Raw genomic sequence first — 27,118 nt, forward strand, 5'->3', positions numbered from 1 at the left:
GGGGGAGGGGTGCCCCCTTCTCTTTTTTTAAACGTTTGATTTTTGGGACGGCTGAATCCGAGAACCAAGATGGCTGCCAATACTTCCTGGTTGAAGTGCTGGCAGTCAATCAGATCTCTGCACGAGATCAGGAGGATTCACAAAGAGTTTGTGCCTCTAGATATACAAATTTGGTTTTCTTTTAATAACTCCAAAACTACTGAATGGATTTACAGCAAAAAACAAAAAGGGGTCTTTATGGACCAAGAGCTAACTTTCTGCCAAATTTGTTCTTTTCAGCGGTTTAGGCTAAAGTTGTGTCTTAATCCCTATGGAAAACTGCATGAGGAAAAAGCATTTTGGGACACCCCCTTTTTCTCGGCACCTGCTTGACGAATCAGCCCCAAACTTTCAACACAGTAGCTTAACTGAGCATCGTACTAATTTGGAAAACTTCATGAAGATTTGTCAAATGGCGCTAAAGTTATGGAAACTAGGTCCTAATTATAACTACCTACTAGCACCTGCCACAGATATATGAAACTTTAGACATGGCTACAGCCCGAACTGCTGAACGGAATTGCACCAAATTTAGCAAAAAGGTAGCTCTTGGTTCAGAAATCACTCTTTTGGTTAAATTGTGCAAATCAGTTCAATAGTTGCTGGGAAATTAAAAGAAATTCAGTTGTATATCTAGGGACGCGGTGGATCCGTGACCCTTTCCGAAATTGTGCTAGTATCTGATTGGTTGCCAACACTTCAAACCAGGAAGTGTTGGCAGCCATCTTGCAACTCAGTTAAACTGAGTCACAAGACAAAGCATAAAAAAAAGAAAAGGGGTAGGGTAGAATCACTCTGACTCCCTAGGCCTCTTGGGGATCTTCCATGGGGACCCTTCAGGGCCATAAAAGCATTTTTAACAAAAAGATGTAGGTGGGAGTCGTGTTGAATTCGTGACTCCTGCCGAAAATTAAAACAAAATGAAGTGCGCTTTGTTTCATTTAGGCCCCCGGGTGGGCCAGGACCCGAGGGCATTGTTAAAATATAGGATGGGGTGCACGGGGCCCCCTCCTTGGGGTGTTCAAAGGCCCAACAACCGCCACCTCCCTGTGGCATTTATATAAATATATGCAGAGGAGCCTCACAGCTCCCCCGCTGCCCCGGGGCACCATTTATCAGGGGCAGGGATGATGTTAAAAAATAATGTGTGGGAGGCCATATGGCCCCGGGGACCGCAACTTCCCTAGGGGCTTCAATGACAAATAATGCGGGGGCCATGCACACCACCCCTGCAGCCCCAGGGACTACAACCTCCCTGAGGCACAAATTCAATAATTAAGAAGGGCCGTAGCAGACCGTCATCCCCTGGGACCACCACCTCCCTGGGGCAAATTTGAATACGGGGGCCATGTTGCTCTGCTTTCAGAAAGCGAGAGCATTTCGCTCTCACTTGCTCAAAATGGATCACACTGTGCTTTTACACACAGGGAGCTCCATGTCAGCAGCTCCCTGTGTGCAAAAGCAATGCCAGCTCCCGCAGGAGGCGGGGAGCCAGCCTGGACTTGGGGAGCCTTCTGTCTCCCCCTGCGGCCCCCCAGGAAGTGTCCTGGCCGCAGGGGATGGGGCCCCTGGGGAGGGGGGTCCGCGCAGCCCCTCTCCCCTTTCTATAAAAAATATATATATGAAGGCCTGGCCCCGGGGATGGGGCCCCCATGCTGAACTTGGCCTCAGGAGGGGGGGCCATCTGGCCCCCTCCCTTTAAATATATATTTTAAAATAAAAGCTGGGGTATGGGGTCCGCGAGGCCAAAAATGGCCAGGGAAGGGGTGCCACGAGGCCCCTCTACCTAAAAAATAGAAAAGAAATACACAAAAAAAAAGCGGGCAACTTGTGGAAGGTTTTTCAGTGGGCACGCCCCCTTTCTCTACCACTCTGAAAATGTGCCTTCTGGTACGCTACTGGTTGGGGGATGAAGTCTCTTCAATGCTGAGGGTCCTCAGAGGTCAACAAGGCCTCCGGGTATCTCCAGTAAGCCCCACACAGTGGGACTGCTGAGAGCTGGTTGGAGGCCATGCCCTCTTTCTCCACCACTCTGTAACCACGCCTCTCAACTTACTGCTGGTGGGGGATGAGATCCCCTTCCCTCCTGTTGACTTCTTATCACAACCAGGAGTTTGCCAGGCAGTGCATTTGCAGAATGGTGGAGAAAGGGGACGTGGCCTCTGATGACCTCTCAGCAATCCAGCTGTGGGGGACTTACTGGAGGTAACAGGAGGGGTTGTTGGCCCCAAGGATCCTCAAGGGCAAAGGGAACTTCAACCACCAACTGGTAGTGCACCAGGAGGCACGTTTGCAGAGTGGTGGAGAAAGGGGGTGTGCCCACCAAAAAACCTCTTAGCAAACCCAATGTAGGGGACTTGCTGGAGGTAACAGGAGGGGTTGTTGGTCCCAAAGACCCTCAATAGCCAAGGGGACTTCTTCTCCCTACTAGTAGGGCGCCAGGAGGCGCATTTGTAGAGTGGTGGAAAAAGGGGGCATTGCCTCCCACCAGGTCTCAGCAATTACACTGTGTGGGACTTATTGGTAGTAACAGGAGGGGTAATTGCCCCCAAGGACGTCCTTGGCGATCTCCAGTAAGTCACACACAGTGGGATTGTTAAAAGGTCTTTGGATGCCACGCCCCCTTTTTTCCAGCACTCTGCAAACGCAGCTCGTGGTGCACTACTGGTTGGGGCATGAAGTCCACTTCACTCCTGAGGGACCTTGGGGGCCAAGAAGCCTTCCTGGTACCTCCTGTAAGAACTATACAGCAGGATTCCTGAGAGCTCGGTGGAGGCCTAGCCCCCTTTCTCCACCACTCTGCAAACGTGACAACCAGTTAAAAAAACATGGAACTTCACTGAAAAAAACAAACGTTACAGGGATGTAATAGTTAGAAATTAGCATTTAAAAAACCTTAGTAATTCACTGAATAAACCAAAGGTTACAGGAATGTTATAGTTAGGGTCAGATTTCACTCGTACAAAACCAGAGAAATTCAGAGATTATAGTTTTTGAACTAACTATAACTTGTGCCCCTGTAATGCTATGCTTATGACCTCACATATTACATCACTCTTGTATGTAATAGTAGCAGCTGGAAATAAATCAGATGGTCAGCCTGAACAGTGTGACTATCCTAGGCTGCAAACATCAAGGTGAACTTCAATGCAGGAAACTTCTGAAAGGGCACACCAAATGTGATATTTTGGATTAAAAACAGATTTTATTAAAATGTCTGCTTGATTTTCAAACCACTCACCCCCAATCAACTTACACTAGGACTAACTCTTCACTGCACATAGGACGTATGGCCCCACGTGTAAGAAATCAATAGTCTGTGATACCAAACTAATGACAAATTGTGTGCTTGAAAAAGTGCTAATTAACAACAGTATATTAAAGTTAAAAAATGTAGACATATGCTGCTGCAGTTCTCCCTTGTATTTGCAAGTTTAGAAAACGTTTAGTGAAGGATAGTGTGACACGCCTTAAGCAATGGCTAGTAATCGTGTTCAAAAACAAAACCCACGTCCCAAAATACAATTTCCATTGTTTGGCTGAAGGTGTGTCTTGATGGGGCTATTTGATAGTAAAACAATACTTTTGTTTAATGTGCTACTGTATGCAAAGGGGATTAGAGACATTTCCCTACCTTTGTCTGGGGGGGGTGAACATTATTCAATACTTTTTTATATTCAAATGTAAACATGCAAATGCACTGGCTCATAAGGATAAGATAGATAATGGGATGGGTGAGAGCCCATGTCCTTTAGCTGCCAAGAGTCTGTGGCGTGTGTAACTCGGCAAAACTAGCTTTTTTTAGGGCAAAGCTGTTATTCTGTGAATTCTAGTTGGACTTCTATTTGTTCCGGAGCAGACTGGCCATTGATCTAACCTGGGCTGATGCCAGTTGGGCTGGCTCCTACCTTACAGGCATTATTTAGGGCAGGTTCCCGAAGAGTTTAGAGCCGGTCCCATGCTGGGTTAGTGCATCTTAAACCCAGAGCACGCTACAAATAAGGAAATAGTTCTTTAACAGGAGCCACTAGGAGAAGGGTAGGTGTGCCACAATGTCAATGTAGAGATGATTGATTGTAGGTGATTACTGCTTTCATTTATGACATTGACTTTAGATAGGAGATATTGTGGTGCAATGTGGATGTTGTAGAAATCCGACCCTAATGAATAGATCTTGGTCAGGAAGAACAATCTCTCTAAAAGGCGTCCCAGGGTTGGAGGGCACGTAAAAGTCACGATGGAGAGTGTTTCACTTTTGTCTTGCACACAAGAGGCATCTAGTGATGGGAGTGCCAGGGGATTTGCCATTATATAGCAGACACCTTAAGCTGTTCTATAGCAAGTATGAGATAATCATTAAGTCCTTCTGTTTAGCTCATATTTCTTTGCATTTTTGGTACTTTTAGGAAAAATAAAACAAGTGCTGAAACACGATGTGGGATTACCTGAATAGATAAGCATTTTTACAAGTGAAAGAGTTTTTTTGCCAGTTTTTTTTACTGCCCTTATACAGCAAGGGTTTGGTGGCACCTGAAATTTGCATTTATCTCTATATATAAATACATCTTTATTCCATCCAACATATAGTCATTAATATTAAAGAACATATTCACTTAAAATAGCCTAGACCTTTCACTTTTTTACAAGTGTTTGCATTGTTTTACTTTTTATTTCTTGTGCACCTTTAATTAATATTGCATAAAAAAGCATAGTAAAGAAAATTGCACGATGGCCAAGGCCATACTTGTTGGCTTTGCCAATGCTTGTTTATCATTGTTTCCTGAAATTATATAGTCTTGGAATGTCGGCTGAGAGGTTTTTTTCTCTGAGAAGGGGGGAACATAAGGGGAATGTGTTCTTTATGATGGAACAAATAACAATTGGCTACTCCATTGTGAAAGGGAAGGGTAATGTGCATCTTAATATGGGTAGGGCTGAAGTTGTTTTTGAGTCTCTAGCTGTAGCTTTGAGTATGTTTTAACACAAAAAGGAACGGGGTTTGGGGCAAGACAGAATTGCACCTATCTCTAGTATATCTTGTATCTATAAAGATAAGGTGCTAAGGACCGGAGTTTTAAAACCCCTGAAACTCCTAAAACATAGAATGTCTCAATCTACCACGAGCAACACACAGTGGTTCAGCACTCTTAATATTAGTTAATATTCATTAACAATGGCATATTTTCTTCAAAGTAATGGCAATTCAGAAAAGTTGTTTCCATCAAATTCTTTATTCGTAACTTCTTTTTTCAACACGATTAAAAGACCGTGGCGGTCTTTTAATCGTGTTGAAAAAAGAAGCTTTGAGTATGTGTTTATATGAGTAAATATCAACAATTTCATCTATACGAAGCATATTAATTCTGTGTTTGCATTCTTGTGTTGATGTGTATGTGTATGTCTTTATGCATGCTCGTGTGTTGCTGTGTGAGCTATTGTGTTCCTTTTTTGTACGTATTTACAGTTTTATAGTTTTCAGGATGATGGTTTTACTTTGGGTCTGTTTGTTATGTGTTTTAGTTATTTGTTGCAGGGTCTGCATTTGTCAGTGTGCCTGGCTGTCTTTGCTGATGTTTGCGTTGGGTGTTGTCAGAATGGAATGTGGAGTGTAGAATGTTTAAGAAGAAAAGGGTTCAAGGGTTCTAGCAGTGGCAAATGCTGCCTGGACCTGGGAACCGATGAGTGCATGTTTTTATGCTGGTCTTTGTGTTACTTTTGATGTGTATCCGTGTTTGTTTCTGTGTCTCGATATTTGGTTGTGTTTGAGTCATTGTGTATGCTTTTCTGTGTTTCCGTCAATGTGTGTAATTCTTCCTGTTTGTGGTGGTCTGTCTACAGTTGCTGTGCGTATGTGTATCTCAGTGTGTTTCATTTTCTATATTTCTTATTTGTGTTGCACTGCTTTCTGTTCCCTTCCAGATATGAGCTGTGTGTCTCTGTATGTCTGTCTATCTGGTTGTCTGAGTTGCTGAACATGTTTGCACTAGTATAAGTAAGCTGTTTTATTGCTGAGTGTCCGTATTACAGTGTGCATGTTGGTTTGTTAGCCTGGCGTTAAGTGTGTGGCTAATTTGGATGATAGCAGTTAACATTGTTATCTTGTTATTTAGTTTCAGCTTGGTACTGTATGTTTTTTTGAAAGGAGGATGTTGGAACTGGTACTTTCTGGTTGGCTGAGGCAAGGCCCTAGCCAAGCAGAACCTACTACTCAAGTCAGAGGTGGGTGATTACACTCACTGTATAACCTGCACTCACCCTGGGGTAGCTTGGCACTGAGCAGTCAGGCTTATCACAGAGGCAATGTGTAAAGCATTGGGACAGCACTCTCACATAATAAATACACTGAGGGTCACAAAATAAACTGTGCATGTGGTGTATGTAAATAAAGTTTGTATTCAACACACATATTAATAACACAAAATGAACATCATGTTTTTAGGCATAAATCACGTTTGGAAATATTGCTAGCAGTACTAGACCCAACCATGTTAAAATGACATAAGTAGTATGCACACTTGGGAAAGATCCTACTTTACCACCAGCACCCTTATGCAGTGAACTACTAAACATTGTCAGACGTGGCCCCACTCTGGCAATTATTACAGTTCAATACCACACAGTTTTAGGATGCACCTCAGATCACAATGATATCAGAAATGTGGCACACAGATAATTACAACACTTAAACAGCACCGTGGTCCAAGGCCATAAGAGTAAAAGTCAATGTCAAACGTAGTACTCTTTTGCCAAGCAATCAATGTGTAAAGCAACACCGCAGTGCGGTGCAGGTAATTACAGGCAGTCCACATCCTGTTACCTCCTCACACTCACTCAGCACCGCTAAACGGTGCAATGGATATCAGGCAGGTCCGTATGGAGCGCACTCGCACACACGCACACTACACCGTAATGCGGTGCAGCTGATATTCGGAAGGTGAGTTGATAATATACATGCGGACCCCATGGCCCAAGCCATCCTCCACCTTTCAGCTAACCCCGACTATCCTACCCCCATGGGTTGGAGCTAGGAAACCCTCTCCCTGATACTAGGCCAACTGTGGCCGTAGTCACACTTAGTCAGGGTCCCAGGAAAGAAGGTGGGGGATGGTAGCAGTGCTAATTAGGAAGCAGCTGACAAATTGGGGCATGGCTACCACTCAGGACGTTTACCAATGGTATGTGGAAGAGAAATGGGCAGAGGGCGGTAGTTATACAGTAAAAGGATTACACAAATGGCCTTCCACACTAGCCTATTTCTGCGAGACACAGGGGTCACGTAGTCTCTTGACCAGTTTCCAATCGCTCTCTGAAGCGTTCCTCAGCCCAGTCAATTACTCTCACCACCCAGGCACTACTATCTTGCAAAACAAAGTCGTCAGGCCAGGTGAGGAGAGGGCAGTTGGTCCGCGACACTGAGGGCACAAAAGGAAAAATCGATAAATGGGAGATGAAGCATGGAAGCCTCTTGTAGTGAGGAGGCACCAAGTCAGACACAAGTCGATCAAAGTAGCACCCAGGCAATCCGGGCACAACAGAACATAAATCTGCTCTTCCGCACCTCTCTGGAAACAAGGCACAACATCTAGTCAGCGTTAATCCAAGTCACACTAGACTGTTCCGGTCACACACAACGAAGAGTTGCAAACTCTGTACTTTCCTGGAAATAAGGCACAACATTTGGTGCACGTTGATACAGGCTGCACCAGTCAATACCGGTCCCAAACAACGATGAGTTGCAAATTACATACCTCCCTGGAAATGAGGCTCAAAGCCTGGTCTGCGTTGATATGGGACACACCAGACAATTCCGGTCACACACACAGACGAGTTGCAAATTCCGTACCTCCCTGGAAATGAGGCACAATGCCTGATGCACATTGCTATGGGCCGCACCAGACAATTTCGGTCTCATACACACAGATGCAAGTTCAGCAGTGCCTCACGAGGTAGAATGAAGCACTACTACGGGTACGCCATCCCCTCCGAGGGTCGCATTTTGTGAATCGCACACAACACAAAATGAGCATGCATTCGGCTTGTCGCACGAGAGAGATGTGGCACGGTCAACTAAGCGGGCCACACCGGTTCCTGCAACTAGTGAATCTGCTCTCAACCAACAAGACGCTTATGAGTGTTGAGGCCCCCACGATGCCGAAGCCAAACTCCTTGGTTGCAGGCAATAATGTTGGGGCTCCACATAAGGCAATCCTGTCTCCAGGTACATCACTTAGTTCCACGCTCACGCCACGCTGCCAGTTGGGATCCAGCAGATGATGTGGCCACTTAAGAGGGCACCGCTCTCCAGGAATCACACGTCGACATGTGGGTCCCATGCAGGAGGTCCTCGCTGACCCTGAGACCTCCACAAGAGAACAGGGGACAAGCCAATAAGCCCTTGGAGAGCCCACTTCAAAGTGACACACAGCAGCAGGTAGTCAGCCCAGGCCAGACACTATTCAGGAAGGGTGCGACGTACCTTCCAATGTCAGTAATCCTCCTTGTGCACAACAGAATCCTCTGGCAGTGTGTACCAAGCAGTTCCAGGATGTCCGGCCCATGTCCCCACAAGTGTATCTCTGCCCTGCTGAAGTATGACACCAGAAGTTATATTGTAGTGTGCCTTTGAAGTTGGGGTGGTTCAGAGGGTTTGCCCTTGAACCACAGATGTCTCCCCTAAATTTTAGTCCTGTCTACCATGAGGCAGGGGAATGCAGATCTTAAACTTTAGTAGGGCGATGATCTGGCTCCCCAGAGACCAAGTGTCAAAACCCCTCCCTCCAATCTATCCAGCCAGGCCCTCGAATATCAGAGGCCTGTCATGCCAGTTGCATGCCCAATGTTTATGGCTGTTGCTGGGGTATGTACAGATGTGCTCCCCCAGCCTCCAATGTGGACTGGAGTCAAACTAAAAAGCACACAAAGAGTTTAGAACAGAAAAATTCCCACTTTCTAGAAGTGGCATTTATAAGCTATTAAATCCACTTTGACCACAGGTGAGGGTTTGTCATTGTGAATACAATGATAGCAAACATTATAAGGCTGCTCTACTGCTAACAGCTATTGCAGCTTGAAGTGATTTCAACCATTCTTTCAAGTTAACCTATGAAAAAAGCAAACCTCCTGGGTTGTAAAAACACGCAAGGGGATTCTTCACTACTTGGGCAGGGAACACACATGTGTACCTGCACTGCCTTTCAACTACCACTTGCTTCACCCCTCAGTACCTATCCTAGGGGTGCTTTAGTGAAAGTGAAAGGTCTCCACAGGATGGGCCAGTGATTTAGAAAGCCAACCTGAGCATAAGTGAAATTGTACACACACAGGCGGCAATGGCAGGCTTGACACATGTTTAAAAATATCAGGTAAGCACCACTTTCTAACATGTGCAGGAATGATGGGCACACTTTTACACTGCATTTACAGTGGAAACGTGCCCAGGGCCCTAAGGCCACTAAAAGAGAATCGCATAAATCCTGGTGGTGTCCCATGGGAAGAGCAGACCTCCTAGGCAGGGAAAACCCACATGTGGATTCTTCACTACCTGGGCATAGAACATCCATGTGTATCTGCCATGCCTTTCAACTACTACTTGCCCAGCTCTCAGGGCTTACCCTATGGGTGCTCCAGTGGTAGTGTAAGGCCTATTCAGGGTTGGCTAATGAGTCAGAAAAGCCAACCTGAGCATAGGCTCAACTGCCTGCAGCATCAGGCTCAATATATTTTGAAAAACTATTCTGGTGGGTGGCACTATCAGTGCTGCCTCCCACTATTAGCCAGTGCAGTACCTACCCTGAGTATGTGCTGTAGCTTATTCCAAGACACTCACAGGTAGAACACCTTAACCAATTCTGTAAGCACCACTTCCTAGAGTAGGAAAGGCGCGCTCACTTTCACAGTGCATTACAGTGGGAAAGTGCCCACAGTCCTAAGGCCCGGAAAAGAGACTCAGCAAAAACCAAGAGGATAAAAAGCTAAACGTTTTAGGGAAATCAAATAGGAAGGGCCATGTCCAACGGAGGATTTATAATTATGAGCAGAAAAGTATACATAGTCTCTTGTTGCCTCTCATAGCCGCACCCTTGAATGACCACCCCTCCCCAGTACCCCTCATTCAGGTTTGCGTGAGGTGATCCAGACAGCTACTCTGTGCTTAGACAGAGCATGAAAGAATGTGGGCCTTGCAGACAGAGCTGGTACTGCAATGGTGCACCCCTTCAACAGCCAGCCAGGCCTCTACCAACACCCCTATCACACACAGACATGGGACAATCCCAATGTTCTATTTATCAGCCAAACATAATTATCTATTATCATCCCAAAATAGATGGAAAAGGCTGCTAGCCGGTGGACAAGGAAAGAAGGTCGCTCTGCTCAGAACAGAAGCAGGCCATAGCTTTTTAGAATGTATTCATGGGGCCTTTTGTTCCTGTTAAATGCACACATTATCAGGCAAGTCTAGGAGGGCAATGGAATCATTTAGTGGAAGGCAAGTAATTGATGCCCTCAGCATTGTCTTTTCCTTGTGTGCCCTCAGTGATGTTATCTTCTTTCCTCAAATATTTTGCTGGTGTTTATTAGCCACATGTGCTTGTTCACTAGTTCAGAGTCCTGCTACACTTTCTCATTCTTATCTTTAGGCTGTCTTTTTATCACTCCCTCATGTTCAGAAGAGAAGATCTGTTCTGCATTAAAAACAGTGCTGTCAACGGCACAGCGATAGCATCCACTATCTCATGTTTCAGCCGGTTTGGTTTGGTCCTTCTCGGGCTGCCCTAGAGGCACAGCCTTTACATAAAGTGATACTTCTCAGAGCAGGTAGCACTGTGGCCGGCTACAAGCAGCAGTACCCACAACACAGTCACAATGAAGTGTGAGATCTCTGCACCTGGCTGTCATCAAAGTCCCTAGAGCTGCAATTAGGGAAGGACAGAAGGCAGGCCTGACTGAAAAAATTCCTCACCTTGAACAGCAGAAACTATGGTGCCACCTTCCCCCTACCGCCCACCAAATGGCAGGGCTCAGTAAGAACTAATTGGCAGCCCCTTGCTAACAAAGTCTTCATGGAATTTCTAAAGGTAGCCTGGTCTCTAGCATCCACCCGCAAGTGACAGGAATACAGGTAAACCACTTCCACTGTCTGCCGAAGCTATCCTCGCCCTCAGCTTGTGTCATGGTAAACCCCGGCAATCAAAATAGATCCACACAGAATTCACAAAATGATTTTTTACAGTGGTAAATTGTTTTCATACTGTGAATTCCTCTGCCATAGTGCGTAGAAATTCGCAGTAGTGAACGAATTTAAAGAGTGAGAATAGGGCTTTACAACACTTGTTTAGCATGGGTAGTTTGTGAACAACCACAAAAAGACACATTTATGGGCACTCAGAAAATGAAACCTAGGCCATTAACCATACTGGATATTAACTCCATTTATGGCCGGAGCAACTTCCCTTCCAGGACTGGAAGGACACAGATGGTCCCCAGATGTTGGGTTGTACGAGAAGTAACATTTTCTTCCAGTGGAGAAAAAAAATGAAGTGCTTTTGCCCAATAAGCTGCCCTTCCCGTTATGCAAACTTGTATGCTAGGTACTATTAGGTACAGGGAGAGTAGGCAGCCTAAAAGAAGTTCCATGACAGATGCAGCAGTGGGCCTGGAAATCTGGGAGTGACGTGGCTTTCCAGCCGTGCTATCACACTTGTTTTATTGATTATGAAAAAGTACATCAGACAACGCTGAACACTTATACTTTCCTTCGTGAATCAGCCCCAATTCAGGTCGCTGGCATTACTGGGTGAAAACAACAGTTGCAAAAGTCATAAACAGGACGGGCATCCAACACTACGACCCAACAGCCTTGTGGCGGAAAGAATGCCAGGTCTCGAGTTTCTGATGCCAATGCCAGCTAAGTCTCTGGCGTTAGAAATGAGGTCGTTTCCCCCACTAAGTATTATGCAAGAATGCAGATTTGGCGGGCCGGAACATCGCCCAATTCTGGCCTACTTTTTACTGTGCAATCCATCACCCTCTAAATGATGCTATTTAAAAACATAATTGTGAATTAGGTAAAACAGCATATTTTAGCCTACAGACAAATGACACCATTTGCTTTGTCAGTAATAATAGCTGTTATCAACATTATTACTTGATATCAGAATATAAGCATGGCCAATATTTTATACTATAAACCAGAATTATGAATCAATAACTGAAAGGTCTAAATTGAACCATGGTGGATAGGAATAGTTTACTTACCGCTGAGCCTATTTCCCTGACTGGTACATTTTTAGAGTTTAAACCCTACCCTCAATATGAGCATTTTTGGGATATTATCACCAAACCCAGGGACAGACGCCTATATTTTCAATTTCGGGCTGGGTCGCTACCGGTAAACATATTCACATGCAAATGGCAGACAGGAAATGGCAGCAAGTGCAAATTGTGTCTAGAGGGTGAGGAGACGTATTCGCACATTTTATTTGTTTGCCCTGCATAGCAGGCACCACGGAGAAAATGGCTACGGCCATTATGCAGAAATATGGGTGTTAGGAGTATCGCCATAGCCATGAGAATTGTATTAACCAGCACGGAAGTAACATGTGTAATAGCTGTAGCTAAATTCCTAAGCTGGATGTGGCTAATTCGAGAAAAAAATTGTAAAAACTGAATAGGCCGAGAAATACCAATGGCTGTACAGGAAGATAACAGAGAAAGGAATGGTTAGGTTAACATCTTGCTGATAGCAGCTTAATGCATAAATGGTGTGTTGTCCCAGGCATCAGGATCTTACTTCTTCTCTTCATAAACATTGTGATTTAAGATATGCCATTGTATGAATTTGTATAGACTTGCTATTTAATTATTTCGAAATAATTGTGCTCATTAATGATTGTATTTCCTTAGATTTTAAATAGCTAGTAGAATGGACTTTTACCAGAATTAAGCTTTATGTTTTTATATATCTATGACATTTAATATCTGTTTAATAGAAGAATGTCAATTTTTATATATTTTATGTTTAATTATGCTGTCACCCCTAAATGGTTGGGTCGATATTATATTTGATAATGTCTTTTATGATCTTAAGTGATCGCAATAAAGATTATATGATGATGATGAATCAATAATGAATAAAAGGAAACTAATCAAGTAGCAAACATGGCAAACAGCTTTGTAAGGCTATTAATTTCAGTTCTCCGTAGCTGGGATGGGGAATTGCCAGTTTTATGGTAGTCTCTATGTCAAAGCATGTGCCTCACTGCATTTGGTACCAGAGAGGAGTATAAAGGATGGAGTCCTGAAGGTTCTCTTTCTAATTTTCGAAAAGGAACTAGAAAGAGGATTTGCAAGACCCAACTGCCTTCTGAAAGGGGAATATTTAGCCTAATCGTTGGCTGTAGGGTCTGAACAGCAGGCAGCGTACAGACTATAAAATAAAAACATAAGGCAGAAAAAGTTCAAGAAGTAAAAAAGGGTCAGAACACCCAAAGATACATTTGGAAAAAAAAATAGAAATATTATTTCAGCATTGCTGTCTTTTTCATCTTTCTTGCATTAATCAGAATATCATACACTGATAAATTAACATCAATTTCGTCAGCATCTTTATTAATTGTGCTAAGGTTTGTACATTTACCTTTTTCTATTGAATGTCCAAGAATAAAATGCTCCTCGTAGGTTTCAGAAACAGTGAGGACATTAAGAATGTTTTCAGTAGGTTTTGAGCTTGAGCCCCTTTTTTCCTTAAACGATAGGTCAGTTGAAGACACCATGGTCAGCGGTAAGCTGTACTGGGACAGGAGATCTTCAAGGAAGTAGGAAGCCTGGAGTTCGCGGTCTGTAAAAATCATGAAAATCCTTTCAGTACTTCCTTCTCTGGTAATACATTCATACATTAAATATTTCTTCACATACCCTTTCTCTGCGTCGAATTTCCCAAACAGAACTTCACTGTTTTCAACTTCAATGGCAGAGAGAATATTTTCCCAGTCACAGATGTGGCGATGGCTCGCTTTTGGTAATAAAGTGAGTGTACTCTTAGGATCTGAGAATACAAATGGAAAAGTTGCAATATAAAATGATAACCAGCTTAAAACAGATAAAGAGCATTTAGGTATATCATAGGATCAAAGCTTCCAACGTCAGCAGTGAAGCGAGGAAGATTGCGCAAAGAGAACCTCAAGGACCATCGATATCATGAAATTGATGTAGCGCTTAAGGACCAAGGCGAACCACTAAGAAAACGCTGTGTCCCTGAGAAAAGACTTATCCACCATGGATGCAATATGATATCAAAATTTGAAGCATTAGTGTTATTACTATTAAATATTGGGATGTGTTGAGTCACCCCGAAAGTAAACTAATTTTCAGCCATTCAACGTAAATCCCTCTTGATGAAGAAGTCTGACTCTCAGCAAACTAAATTCAATCACAATCAATGAAAGCAAAGGCGAAAACCAGTCCCCTGAGTCTATGGTACCGGATTACCATCAGCATTTAGATCGAAGCGCAGTAGACACTATTGCTGTCTTTATATTAAGCAACTTAAAGGAATCTTAAATAGGATAGCAGTATGTCTCCCCACAGTCTGTCCCCCTGGTGGCACCAGTTGATATTTCAGAGGGTGGCAGCGTAGCAGCCACGCCCTCATGAGGAAAAGTCTCCGAATCTTAAGGTAAGGATGGGAGGATGGTGGCACATCTGCACAGCCTATGCAAAATTTGAGGACAGGAACTTTAATGACTACAATCATCTTCCCAACTGAGGACTGTGTTCATGACACTTGTAGCATTACATAAATAAGTTACGACTACTACACAGACATAATCCTCCTGGTGTTATCATTTGGGTGACTAAGATGTTTGTGTCTTCCATTCAAAAAAGTTGAACCAGGTCCGGTGTCTTAGGGCCTAATTTATATTTTGGGCCTAACTTATATTTTGCCAACGGAGTACTGTTTCTGTCAATATAATGGTCCACCAGCCCTATTTAAATATGAATGTACCTTTGGTTTAACAACGGCAGAGATTACGCTTTCTCCACAGTGGGTACAACCCTCTGATGGCACGAAGACTTGTAGCGTGTAAATATTATGTGCCGCGCCTGGTGAAGACGAGGAATCACTTAGATCTACTTACATGCTGACTCCCATCACAGGATTCAATATATCATGTCTTGTTTTTATACCTGTGATGGGTACACCTTTTCTAATAAAATGTGAATACCCATTTGTTGGCCTTCATGTAGTTTTAGACACTTTCTGTTCTCTCCCCTTTTCTCTCTACACTTTTCATTTGTTTTTAACATAGCTTGGTAGCCCACCAGAGCTTCGAGTGTGCTTAAAAAGACTCAAAAGAGTTCCTAATGTTAAAATAATGCCATCTCAATGATTTTATGATATTGATTTTCAGGAACAGAGAACCCTTGGATGAGACCGGGATCATCAGGTTGCTGCGCTATCTACTGTGCACACATTTAGACTTGAGGATACCCTGAACACACCGTCAACGCTTGGCAGAAGTAACATTGAGATCATACAGATGGGCCATATGACCCACATTTGGAGATGGGTTCAATGCCAAATGTTTGTCTGCTACAAGCCGTGGCTTGTGCAGGTAAGAGCAGTGGGGCGATGGGGCGGGGTGGGGTCTTCGTCAGATGACAACGAGGGAAAATTAAATAAATAATTATTTTTCTCACCCTCTGTCAAAATCCGCCCCCCACCCACCCCACTGCCCCACCGCTTTTACCTGCATGCACTGCAGCTCTCTGATACTAGGCTAAATAATTGGTTGGAAAATGTGTACACATGTTCGAAATGAGGGTATTATATGTATTTGAGGAATAATTCACAATTGTGCCACCATAACTGGTACAAAATAGTGAATCTGTTTTAACCACTTGTATGGCTTGCATTGGAAATTGGGTCACTGGTTGAGGGAGTGAAACCCTACTCAAGCAGCCGGCACAGGTTTTGTCAAGGTGAAGTCACAAGTAATCCCCAAATTAACCTGTGTTTAACTGCACACACAGACTGTAATAGAAAGGCATGAGAAATGTTTAAAAGGGCTTTTTAAGTGTGTGACACAATTAGTGCTGCAGGCCCACTAGTAACAATCAATGTACAGGCCCTAGGCACATGTAGTACCCCTTTACTAGGAATGTATAAGTAAATTAAATGTGCCAATTGCGTGTAAGCCAATTTTACCATGTTTAAAGGAGACAGAACACACACTTTAGCACTAGTTAGCAGTGGTAAAGTGCATAGAGTCCAAAGCCCAACAAAACGAGATGAGTAAAAATGGAATGAGGCAAAAAATTTGGTGGAAGATCACCCTAAGCCTGACATTTCTAACAGCTTGGTGCTGGGGTCTTCCTCCAGACCAGATGTCAAAGGTGAGTGACATCTGATAAAAGTAGATGATTGTGTAATATCTTAAAACCTATTGGGTAAAAAGGTCTTACTGTTGATGCAGAATTTGTCTGCAAACAATTTCAGGAGTCAGCACGCTCGCTCATTTGTGTTTATCTATATTGTTCAAGGAACTAGCTGATATTATATCTGACAACTTTGTGGACAGCCATTCTTACCGTATGTAATCTGTTTGCTGGCGAAGTGGGCAGAGGCCTCATAGAATAATTTTGGCCACATAATCCTAATTGATTTTTGACAAATTACCCCCTTCTGCTGGCCTCAGACAAGGTGCCTGCGTCTACCCCGCCCTTCCATAGTCATGCCGAGGAACCATGGTGCTCTCAGGTGCGGAGGTGGCACGCGCTGCTGAATAAGAACTACTTCAGGTGACAGAGATCTGCATCGCTTTGTGTTTGGGTGGTAGTGTGATAGCAGATCGTGCTGACGCACGCCCTCTGCCCTGGTGTGCAACTTCCAGTTTCTTGACAGACTCCCTAATGACCCAGGGAAACAATCTGTCCTGGAAATGTGTAGGAGGGCTCTTAGTGAGCCGAGAGAACGTCATTTGTAAACATCTATTTTCTACAGAACAAGAGCGCGGGCTGCAGGCTGTTCTTTTTGTTTCTTTCAATAAATGCATACGGCACACAATGTCAAACAGAATAGGCAGTGTTCGGAAAATATTGGTTGATTTAAATATTGTTAAACTCTGTACAGTTCAGTAACAGCCGATACGAAGGGGGATTTGGGGGCAGCCGAGCCGATCTACCCCCCGGGCAGATTAGGAGGGGTTGGCCAGGGAGCTGCCATTTTGAAGAGACTTTGGGCTACATTGGGATTAGCTAAATTGTAGCCCAATTTTGTAATAATAGCCCAAAAGTATATAAGGTTTCTTCACGCTGTGCAGATTAGGTGTTTTATCCCACCCTCCCCCCTAGTTTTTCAGGTTTTTTGGGGGGTTTTATCCCGTTTTGGGATTTTTATCAGAGGCGCATATTGGAACAGGTTCATAGGGGAGATATATGTTGTATATTTGTCGCTTGTAACAGGTGCTGGCGGGGTTGTTGAAAGTTGGCCAAGATTGGCTGTAGTTTTTTAGTTAAATGTTGGTAGTTTGTGAGCAGGAGCAGGGATAAGGTAACCAGGTAGGCTAAATTTAGATTAGAGGTTTGTTAGTTAGAGTTGCATAAAGGCAGGTAGGGATTTGGGTCATAGGAGGTTAGGATTTCTAAATGCTATATTGTGTAAGATTGTGTAATATTATTGTTATGGAATGTTATTTTGTATTTGGCGGTGGGGGATTTGATGTGGGGATCGTAGGGGTGGGGGGAACAAGGGGTCAGGTAATTTATGTATAGTGAGGTTTTAGTTTTGTAAGGCAGTTGCCAGTGTTAATAAATTGTGATATGCACCTGTTTCAATAAAGCGGCCTTTTATACACAGAAAAATTGGTCTTGGTTTGGCTTGCCCCCTCCCTCCCAAAACTGAGATAATGCGAATTCCCGGACATGAATGGCGACAACCAAGTGTCGCATCCTTAAGTACTCCTGGATCGCCGTTTAGGAACAATTCATTTAGCCCTGTGGACTTCTGGTAGTGCATCCTACAGCTACCTTACACAAGGGTGGACTGGAGGCTGAGAAGGAAGCTGAGCAGGGCAATGGGGCTGCCGTCAAGCTTCTGTTTAGTGTTAAACGGGGAGTCATTGGAACATCTTCACACGTTTGCATTTTACGTCTTTGGAAACAGAGCCCACATTATTCGAGCTGAATATTTCCTCGAAAGATCGACACTATCGCTAGTTTTAAAGAGGTATTGAGGGCCAGTTGGTGGCAACAGGGGGGCTGCTGGTGCTCGGCAGTCTCCCGCCCCCTGACCTGTTCGGCCCCCCCAACTCCCAGCGCTTCTCCTGATCCACTCGCCCGCAGTCCATAACCCGGCCCACAAAGGTTCCCATCATGGACCTACAAGGGAGCCCTCTCTCTGTCCTGAACAAGGACAAGCAGAGTGCGGGGTGTGGGGGGGGGGGGGTGGAGGGGGTCGCAGCGGTCCAGCTTACGGGGAGCGCCAAGTTGATGCTTTGTACCTCACCACTATGGAAACCAAGCACAGGTTATTCCAGCTACACAATGACAGCCTCTCAGTTAAGGATCACGAATTGCTGGAAGTTTGCTTCATTAAAGACGTCAGCCAAAAGTCAGCTCTTACTTGCTCTCTTTCACAAGTCTATGTTTTAGATCATAAATCTTCTCACCTTTCAAGCGACGGTCACTAACCAGATGCTCCATATAAAACAATCACCTACAGTGGCGTTGAAAAACATTTTTAGCGAAGCATTAAAAGTTCTCCATTCTGAAACGATGATATGTTTACAACGTTTAAATATTAAAAGGGGGCACCTATAAATTACAAAGAGATTGTTCCTTTATAGCTATCATCGGGTAACTATTCAAAAGGCTTATGTTTATATAACCATTTATATTATAATAATGTATTATTGATATTAATTTCTATTGATTTTCAAATGTTCTGGGTAGGCAACGAAGATTCTATAATAATAATAAATTGCTTTGATCTAGTGCTTCATGCCACACCAGGTGATGTAAATAGAGGTGTAACTGTGACCCAAATGAATGGCATCTGATTAACCAACCACATGTGGATGGAAGGTTGAGTGACCTTTGGCGGGATTCGAACCCTTGCCCTGCAGCTCACAGTAGAGCTCAGTAGAAGATGTAACTAGCAGCCATCTTGCCAGCTTTGATGAGTTCGCTTTAGGCCTCTGAAGGAGGCCTTTGACTCAACAGAAAGATAGATAATCTGCAGCCAGGGTACACCTTTCAGTCTCAGCCTCCTGTCTTTATCAAATAGTGTGATCTTGGGCAAAACAAGTTTTATTCAAATGACTCAGGTCCCCTACATGCCACGATGACATTCAGTTTCCATTATGTACTCTAAAATAAAATGCATTCATTCATATTGGTCCAGTGCAAAGCTTCTGATTGCCCTTGATGTGAGTTTGGTCTACTTTATAACGACCCCCTCTGACCCAGAAGAATCATGAGACAACGAGCATCACAAGATTGCACTTCATATGAATATCCGTTTGAGACATCCATCTTGTCGCACAGAGACACTGTAGACAGTAAATATATTTTGCTCTCTTTAAGTACCTGTGAAGCTGTGTGCCTTTGTTTCTCCCCCATTTAAGTGTGAGGTTCCAAGCCGCCCCCTGTCAGGATCTTCAAACAAAAGGAGGCCTGTTGGCACCTTTAACTTCGACCCAGCTGAAGGTAAAAAAAAAAAGCCCCCTCGCGGCCTGCGCGTTGCTGCTGGAAATGGAAAGCAGACAATGTACAGGCGCTGCCAAACGTGTCCCGGTGTCTGAAAATTACATAGGGACAAGTTAAGCATATTTCTGTGCAGCCCAACTTCTTTTCAGGGGGGTTGGCGTCCACTTGTGCCCTGCTTTTCACAATACTGACTGCAGTGGTCGAAGTGGGGGAAAAAAGTAGGGGAACTGTGGGCGGAGAATCAGGGGGCGGGAATAAACAGAGGATTGGATCAGTGTGTGGAGTCAGAGGTGTGGCTAGAAATAACAAAACATACCAATTTTTAGTACGTTTTGCATTTCATTGACCAGTTACAGCTTATAACGTTATTTAATTCAAACAATCGATAAACATGTTTATATAAACCTTAGTACATGCCCTAGTCACCTCCAGGCTGGACTATGGGAATGTCCTTTATCTGGGAGCAAATGCAAGTTGCCATCGAAGACTCCAGACTATCCAAAACGCCGCTGCTCGCCTGGTGCTTTGGCTACCAAGAAGAGCTCCCTCAAAAAACCCTTGGAGAAATTACACTGGCTCCCTATCAAGGAACGTATTGATTTCAAGGCTCTATGCATGGCCCACAGGATAGTCCAGGGGAAGTGCCCGGGCTTCCTGCGCAACTTGCTCTCTCCCTACATTCCTGCTCGACAGTTGCGATCCCTCGGAGCTGGACTCCTCTTGGCCCCTAGAATTAAGAAGGCTAGGATGGGAGGGAGATCCTTCCGCTCCTTAACTGCCCGTAGATGGAATACCCTCACCCCCCGTCTACGGATAGAATCATCAGAACTGACTTTTCGAAAAGAGTTGAAGACGCTTCTCTTCCCTAAAGGCTAACCCCTCTGCTTTACTTGGTCTCGTTGAGTAGGTGCTGTTGCAATCCTTGATAGCGCGGGGACACACTGGTAAGTGTAACCAGGCGCTCTACAAACTCAGAAATAAATAAATAAATAAATAAATTTGAAGTTTAATATATAAGTTGTTTACATTTAATACATTTACAATGTGGGACATGTTTCCTATCACAGAATGTTCCAAATACACTTATAAATGGAATCATAAGCCATTTGTCTCTGAGCCATGCAGTTTCTTTCATTGGCACTTCTCCTCCCTTTTTCCAACCATTTCTGAACATAAAATTCAGGTTTAAATTCTATGATTTTTATGAAAATTATAGAAGACAGACGATTGATTGATATTCTGTTCCGAAGTGGTGTGAGCACATCATTCATTACACTAAAGCCCCATTCACATTCAGCAAAAGGTGTCTATAATGTGCACTAATGGTTTCAGGCTTTCAGGGATGCAATTTTTATTTTGTTTGTACTCTCTGAAACCAATGATGTACTGCCTGGTATCAAATACATGCAACCTGCTACAAAGGTTTTGTAATTATCCCTCACCGTATAAGATACAAATGTATCAATTCTGAAATTATGAGACTCAAACATTGGAAGGGTCAGAAATAGGTAGTGGTCCTCAGATTATCTCAATCAGTTATTTTCTTCCCTTCAAACTACTATCCTCTTCAGTCACTATTAGACACATTCATCCTTTGCCTCACCGTGAGCACAATAGGTGTCCAGAAATACCACCCAATGCATGAGATAAGTTCAAACATGAATGGTAAAATATCATATTTTACAGATGTTTTCCACATAATTATAGCTCTGCCGTATTTTCCACATGATACATCTGCCGCATAATCTGATGGTTTTAACAAAAAAATTGTTTGTAGCTTCAACAGATCAAAAGTTACTAAACAACGTGACTTATGTTGCTGTGAAGTGGAAGGCCGTGTGCAAAGGTTGACTGGTCACCTTTCTCACCACTGCATTTGCATGTTACACTGGCATTAATGAGGCAAAAGCTTTGCAGAGACTGTTAGTATATGTAAAAATGTCAAAATAATAAAGTATCAGAAAATGTACTACATAACACTACAGTCTTTTTTGCTGCATAATTTAGTCAACACTGCAACATAATCTTTTCCTCCATTGCTGCATAATTGCAGTGGCCCCAAAGCAGGCAGCACATGCTAAAAGTGGTTGTGCATGAAGCAGAGAGAGAATGAAGTTTGTGAGCTTAGGGGCATATTTATGGGAATGGTGGCGCAGGGCAGCGCAGCAAGTTACTTTGCTGCTATGCCCTGTATCACAGGGAAAGGGCAAGAATGCACGGTTTTTATCCAATATGGTGCATTCCAGTCTTTTCCCCCTGCGCTAGCGCCATTTCTGCAGCCTAGCGCCAACTCAGGCACACTTGCCCAACGATGCAAGGGTGCCTCCGTTGCATGCAGGATTGTTTTTGTGCAGGAAGGGACACCTTACTGTACAAAAACAATCAAGAGAGGCTTTTCCCTCTTTCTATGTATGCTGCAGAACAAAGCACACTTTGAAAGAGGAAATAACAAGGAGAAATAAAGATATTTCTCCTAGTTATGCCTCCCCTAAGGAGGAACAATATTTTGATGCATTACCAGGATTACAAGTCCTTGTAAATCTGTGAATGCGTCAAAAACCGTGGGAGTTGCGTGGGAGACTTTTATTGTTGCAGGAAAACTACTGGGTTTACAAGGAACTCTGCAGTGATTTATGCGTTTTTAAGAGTTATTATGCTGCACAGTTCTGCTGGTTTTGTTACTGGGGGGCAATTTAAAACATTGCTGCAAAACTAGTCCCCAGTTACAAAACCAGTCTTCCACACAACACCCACCGGAACACCTCCCTTGCACACAGTGAGGCAATGCAGCAGTTTGTGCTGCGTTGTATTACTCCATATCTATGAAGCCATTCAAAGACATGCTAAGTGGCTTAACGTGGCTTTTAAAATATGACTTGGAGCTTTGTGTTGTGCATGTACCACGTTGCAAGGTACAAGCATGACACAAGGCCCTTGTAAACATGCCCCTTAGTCTGGTGTGCATGCAAATCCTGCATTGCCAATCCCTGGTGAGTTGCATTAGTACTACTGGAACAAGGCCAATGGAGTCACCAATGGGTGAGGCTGACTGGCCTCAAGGGTCCTGTGACCTCAGTGACAAAGTCACTGTTGCTCTAGGATGTTCTGCTTCGTAGGCCTGCCCGCAAGACTGAAGGTGAACTTCAGTATGGATTGTGGAGGACAGGGCTTCAAGGTTAACCCACACTGGGTTCACCTGCTGTTGCTAAGAGACCAGGGCTTCTAAGGTCTAGTAAGGCCTTCTAAGGTTTAGTAGGGGAATGCGCTCCCTCAGGAGAGTGGTCTGATGGACAAGTCATGGAGCCTGAACCAGGTTCCCCAGTTCCAAATTCGGTAGCTCTCGCCATAGTGCCACATCCTATCCCCTCCGAACACCCTTCTGCTCCACTGAGTGAAACTCGCACTGCCTGCAGCGTAGCTACAACCCAATTCTGCCCCATTATAAACACCTGGAATGTGACTCGATTCAAATTATGCACTGCCTGAAAAAAAAGGAAGAACTTTCTGGAAAAAGCAAACACTCATAGGGAATGCAAGACTATGTAAAGCATGCAAAATATAAGCAGGAACTACATGTTACCTTAACGTTTTTACTCTCATTGTTCAGAAATCAATGAGTATTTATTGTCTCAAACATTGAGGACATAAATACAGGGCTCCTCCTGTACACATGTGTTAGGCAGGGCTCGGAAGAGAAAGGGACTCTTCAAGAGAATCTGATCTGACTCACGGAAACCCACAAGGGCTCCTTTATATTCATGTCAGCCAGCTAGCTGCTCAAACATAGTATAGTACATGTGTAATCAAGTGTCCTGCAAAGAAGAATGAGTGCGAGTAACTAAATGATTAAGTGCCTGAATGTAACTGAGCATGAGTGAAAAAGTGTATGTGGATAAAAGTGAGAGGAAGTGAGTGAGAATGAGTCACGTAGAGTAAGTGAAACTGTAAGTTAGAATGAGGTAATCAGAGTAGGAGAAAGTGAGACTGAGTGAGAGTGAGAATGCAAAACCAAATGTTTAAGAGTGAGCGCAAGTGAGCAATTTTAAGAAAAACGGAAATGAATGAGAATGAATAATGGGGGTATTGACCCTTAGTGAGAACATGTGAGCAAGCATGACAAAACACTGGCCTTGGCAAAGTGGAGGTAAATATTTACTTATGAGAGGAACATATTGTGCATCTTGAAAAAAAATTTGGTCAACTCCTGGGGAGCATCAGGCTATGTTGGCTTGGCACAATAATGGCTTTTGAGAGAATTTGTGTAAAAATGGGGTGTTAAAAATAAAATGAAGTATTTGACCCTATAGTTTTTTTTTTCAAAATGTTCTTAGGAGTAGCAACACCCAGACTGCAAATCCTCCTAAAAAAAAGGCACGCTTACTCGCTTTGTACGCTCTAGTTCAGCTCGAGCATTACACTACACTACTCTCAAGCATCACCAGCCACAGTGAGAAAGGGCATTGTGCAAAACCTACACAGTTAAATAGTTTATACATTTTACTGTTCCATTGGCATAACACTCAGGAAAAGAAAACTTGTCGCAGTTCTTTATTGATCCTTCACTTTAAGTGGATCGGAGAAACTACTAATCTCTCCTTACCGGACTACCAATAAGTGATAATAAATCTTTTGGGCTCTCGCTACCGGCTTTCTCACTTTATCTGCTTTTTATGGTGTCATGTTTGAATAGGAATAAGACTTTCATCAACTGAAAGAGCTCCAGCATTACTCGGGCGCTGAGAGAAACCCATGACTGACTAGCAGAATTTTCTCATAGCTCTTTCATGCTCCTCTGTCTTGGATGACAGGCCAAGTTTAAAAGAGGCCATATTTTACTGTCATGCTTACTGAGTTTATATTTCAGCGATAGCAGTAACTGGCACATACCTTTTAACATAATAATGACTGCCTCTTAGAATGTAATGGGACTGAAGCCAGTTGATTGCTTTCTCTGACATCATTAAAGCATGTTAATAATTCACAAGAATTCTAATGAAAGTCGATAAAGCCAGCAGCAGTGTTACGCCATTTCTGCTAACGTTTAACCTCCGTTTTATAGATAGACAAGCATTGGCATAACCAATAGGTCTCGCTTTTGGGACCTTATAAGTATTTCGTTTTGCAGCACAATATCCTTGGTGCAACAACATCAGCTATTGCATGGCTAAACCTTGTACCTTATAAGTGTTTAGCCATGCAACACTTGATGTTGTTGCACCAAGGATATTGTGCTGCATAACTAAATACTAGTTTGAGCGCCGACTCAAGATTAGAAAAATTAAATATTTAATGCATTCGATTGATTCGTGAAACCAACAGAGACATGAAATATTCCCAAAGAATGTAAAATACTTTACTGCGAGCTGCCGCTGTTTAAGAGCCAGTGGCCTCGGGTAGGTAATTTGCTCTTCCCTCGTCCTTGCAGAGTGTTATGCCTGGGTGTGCCCTTCCGATCCCCTCCACTTTGACCACTGAGCGGGTAGGACAGGCAGGAGGCAGAGAGGGCAGGGTGGTCCGAACTCGAGAGAGGAGTAGTTCATGTAAGAGTGAACTGACTATCCCACAGCGATGTTGGGCCTAAGTGGCAGCCCTGGCAGAGGAAAGAGCTGTCAGGACAGGGTAAAAATTCAGCAACTTTAGACCCCTACTCGAAAATGGAGGAGTGTGCGGGGAGGGGCTCAGGGGTAGTAATTGGCAGCTTCGAGAACGAGGTGTCACTAGCATTAATAAGTACTCTGAGTGACACCACATGAATGGAGAAATCCGAGTGCCTGGGAACAGGGAATTAGGTGTGTCGAGGGGAGGGGAGGAAAAGGGGGAGGGAGGGCGAAATAAGAGGGAGAGAAGTAAAGAGGAGGAGAGAACAGAGAGACGGATAGAGGGGTGAGCGGAGGAGGGGGCAGCTCGCACTTCAGAGACAAGGAACGAGAGGCGAGTTTGGGATCTGGGGGACCGGATCAGTCCTTGCACCGAACCTTGTTCTTAAGCCATAGACACCCTGGGCGTTTAGGAAAACAACAGCAGCTGCAGGTAATATATTGCTATTTGTATAGCGCTTTCTTACCCCTTGCGCGCCCCAAAGTGTTCAGGTACAAAGCCCGGCTCATCTGCCGGGGGACGGAGGGGTTGGACTGGAAGAGGTAGTGGGGTCTTTGCGTGTGGAGCCGGGGGGGTGTCCCTGCGTCGTGGATGTGCAGGGGGCGGTCTATAAAATGATAAGAGGGGATGTACACGTGGAAAACAGGGAAGGGGAGTGCGGAATTACTACATTGTTTTGAGAACTTTTCATGGAAGTGGTTTATTTACTTTGGCGAAAACACACCAAACCCGTCTAGAGAAGAGAAGAGTGTGGAGAAGGAACAGAGGCGGGAGTTTGAAGAAGGCGAGTGGCGGGAGCAGGAAGAGAGAATGTTGACTTGGAAGAAAGGGCATGAAGAATGGTAGGGGTGAGGTGGTGTGGGGGAACGGCACAGGCGAGACCTAAAAAAAGCCCAGCCATACTGAAAGAAAGGTGTGTGCCGCCTTGTTGAAAGAGAAAGTTGCTGAAAATAAACATAAGCAGAGGCGCGACTGCTGAAGCGTAAGTGCAAAGCTGGTTAAAAAAACATGAGTAACTGAAATTTAAGGGAGCCTGTTGTGAGAAAAAAAAAGCCCCGCCCACCATTGTTTGTATGCGCCGTGCTTTGCTCAAACATGAAGCACGGCGCCCAGGCGATGAGGAGTGCACACCCCCAGAGCCTAACCCTGCTTGGTGTACATTTAAGAACTCCGTGCGGTCTCGCATGAGGGGGTGTGGGATCTTAAGTCGCGTTGGGAGGCAAGATAATAAATAAAAAACACAAGCGCGGCCTCGCGACCGCGAAAGTTAAGGAACAAAAAAAACAAGCATTGGCTGCGTGCGCGAGAACAAGCATCGCAGCACCAGCGCTTTACTTTGAACATTAAAAGTAAAGCACGGCTGCCGTGATAATAGCAAAAGTAAAGAAATAGATGTTTTTTTCTATTTCTTGACTTTTGCGAAAGTGAAAGTCATCACGGTTCTAATGACCCATGAAAGACTGCTGGTGGCCGGCTGCGCGCGTGCACACTCGCGTGTACGCAAGCGCTAGGCCAGCCAGCAGCACTTTGAAAACTCATCTACTAAATGTCTCTCCGAGCAGCGCATGTGCGCTGACTCAGCGAGACCTAAAAAGGGGATGCTCGGGACAAGAGAAGAATGCACAAACAAAAGATTAGCTTTGGCATTCTTTCGCAGAACATCCCGCTGTACTAGAGGCAGAGCAGGACTTCCTCATGCTAAATGTTCCCTTTGTTTTATGGTATTCCAGACGAGGAAAATGGAAGACAATCCAAGAGACGACACATATCCCAT

At 44.1% G+C, this 27,118-nt stretch overlaps 1 protein-coding gene across 1 annotated transcript in view; it reads right to left on the reverse strand.

Moving 5' to 3' along the window:
- LOC146859963 (uncharacterized) overlaps positions 1-27,118 on the reverse strand; it is a 219,363-nt gene that overhangs the window by 44,844 nt on the left and 147,401 nt on the right. The window contains exons 2-3 of the mRNA XM_085643715.1: positions 13,954-14,083; positions 13,676-13,876 (exon numbers count right to left, since the gene is read on the reverse strand). Coding sequence (XP_085499841.1) covers positions 13,676-13,876; positions 13,954-14,083 — 331 coding nt within the window. The remainder of the gene's footprint in view (positions 1-13,675; positions 13,877-13,953; positions 14,084-27,118) is intronic.

This window comes from Triturus cristatus, chromosome 3_1 (genome assembly GCF_964204655.1).
Source record: "Triturus cristatus chromosome 3_1, aTriCri1.1, whole genome shotgun sequence".
NCBI classification, from domain to species: domain Eukaryota; kingdom Metazoa; phylum Chordata; class Amphibia; order Caudata; family Salamandridae; genus Triturus; species Triturus cristatus.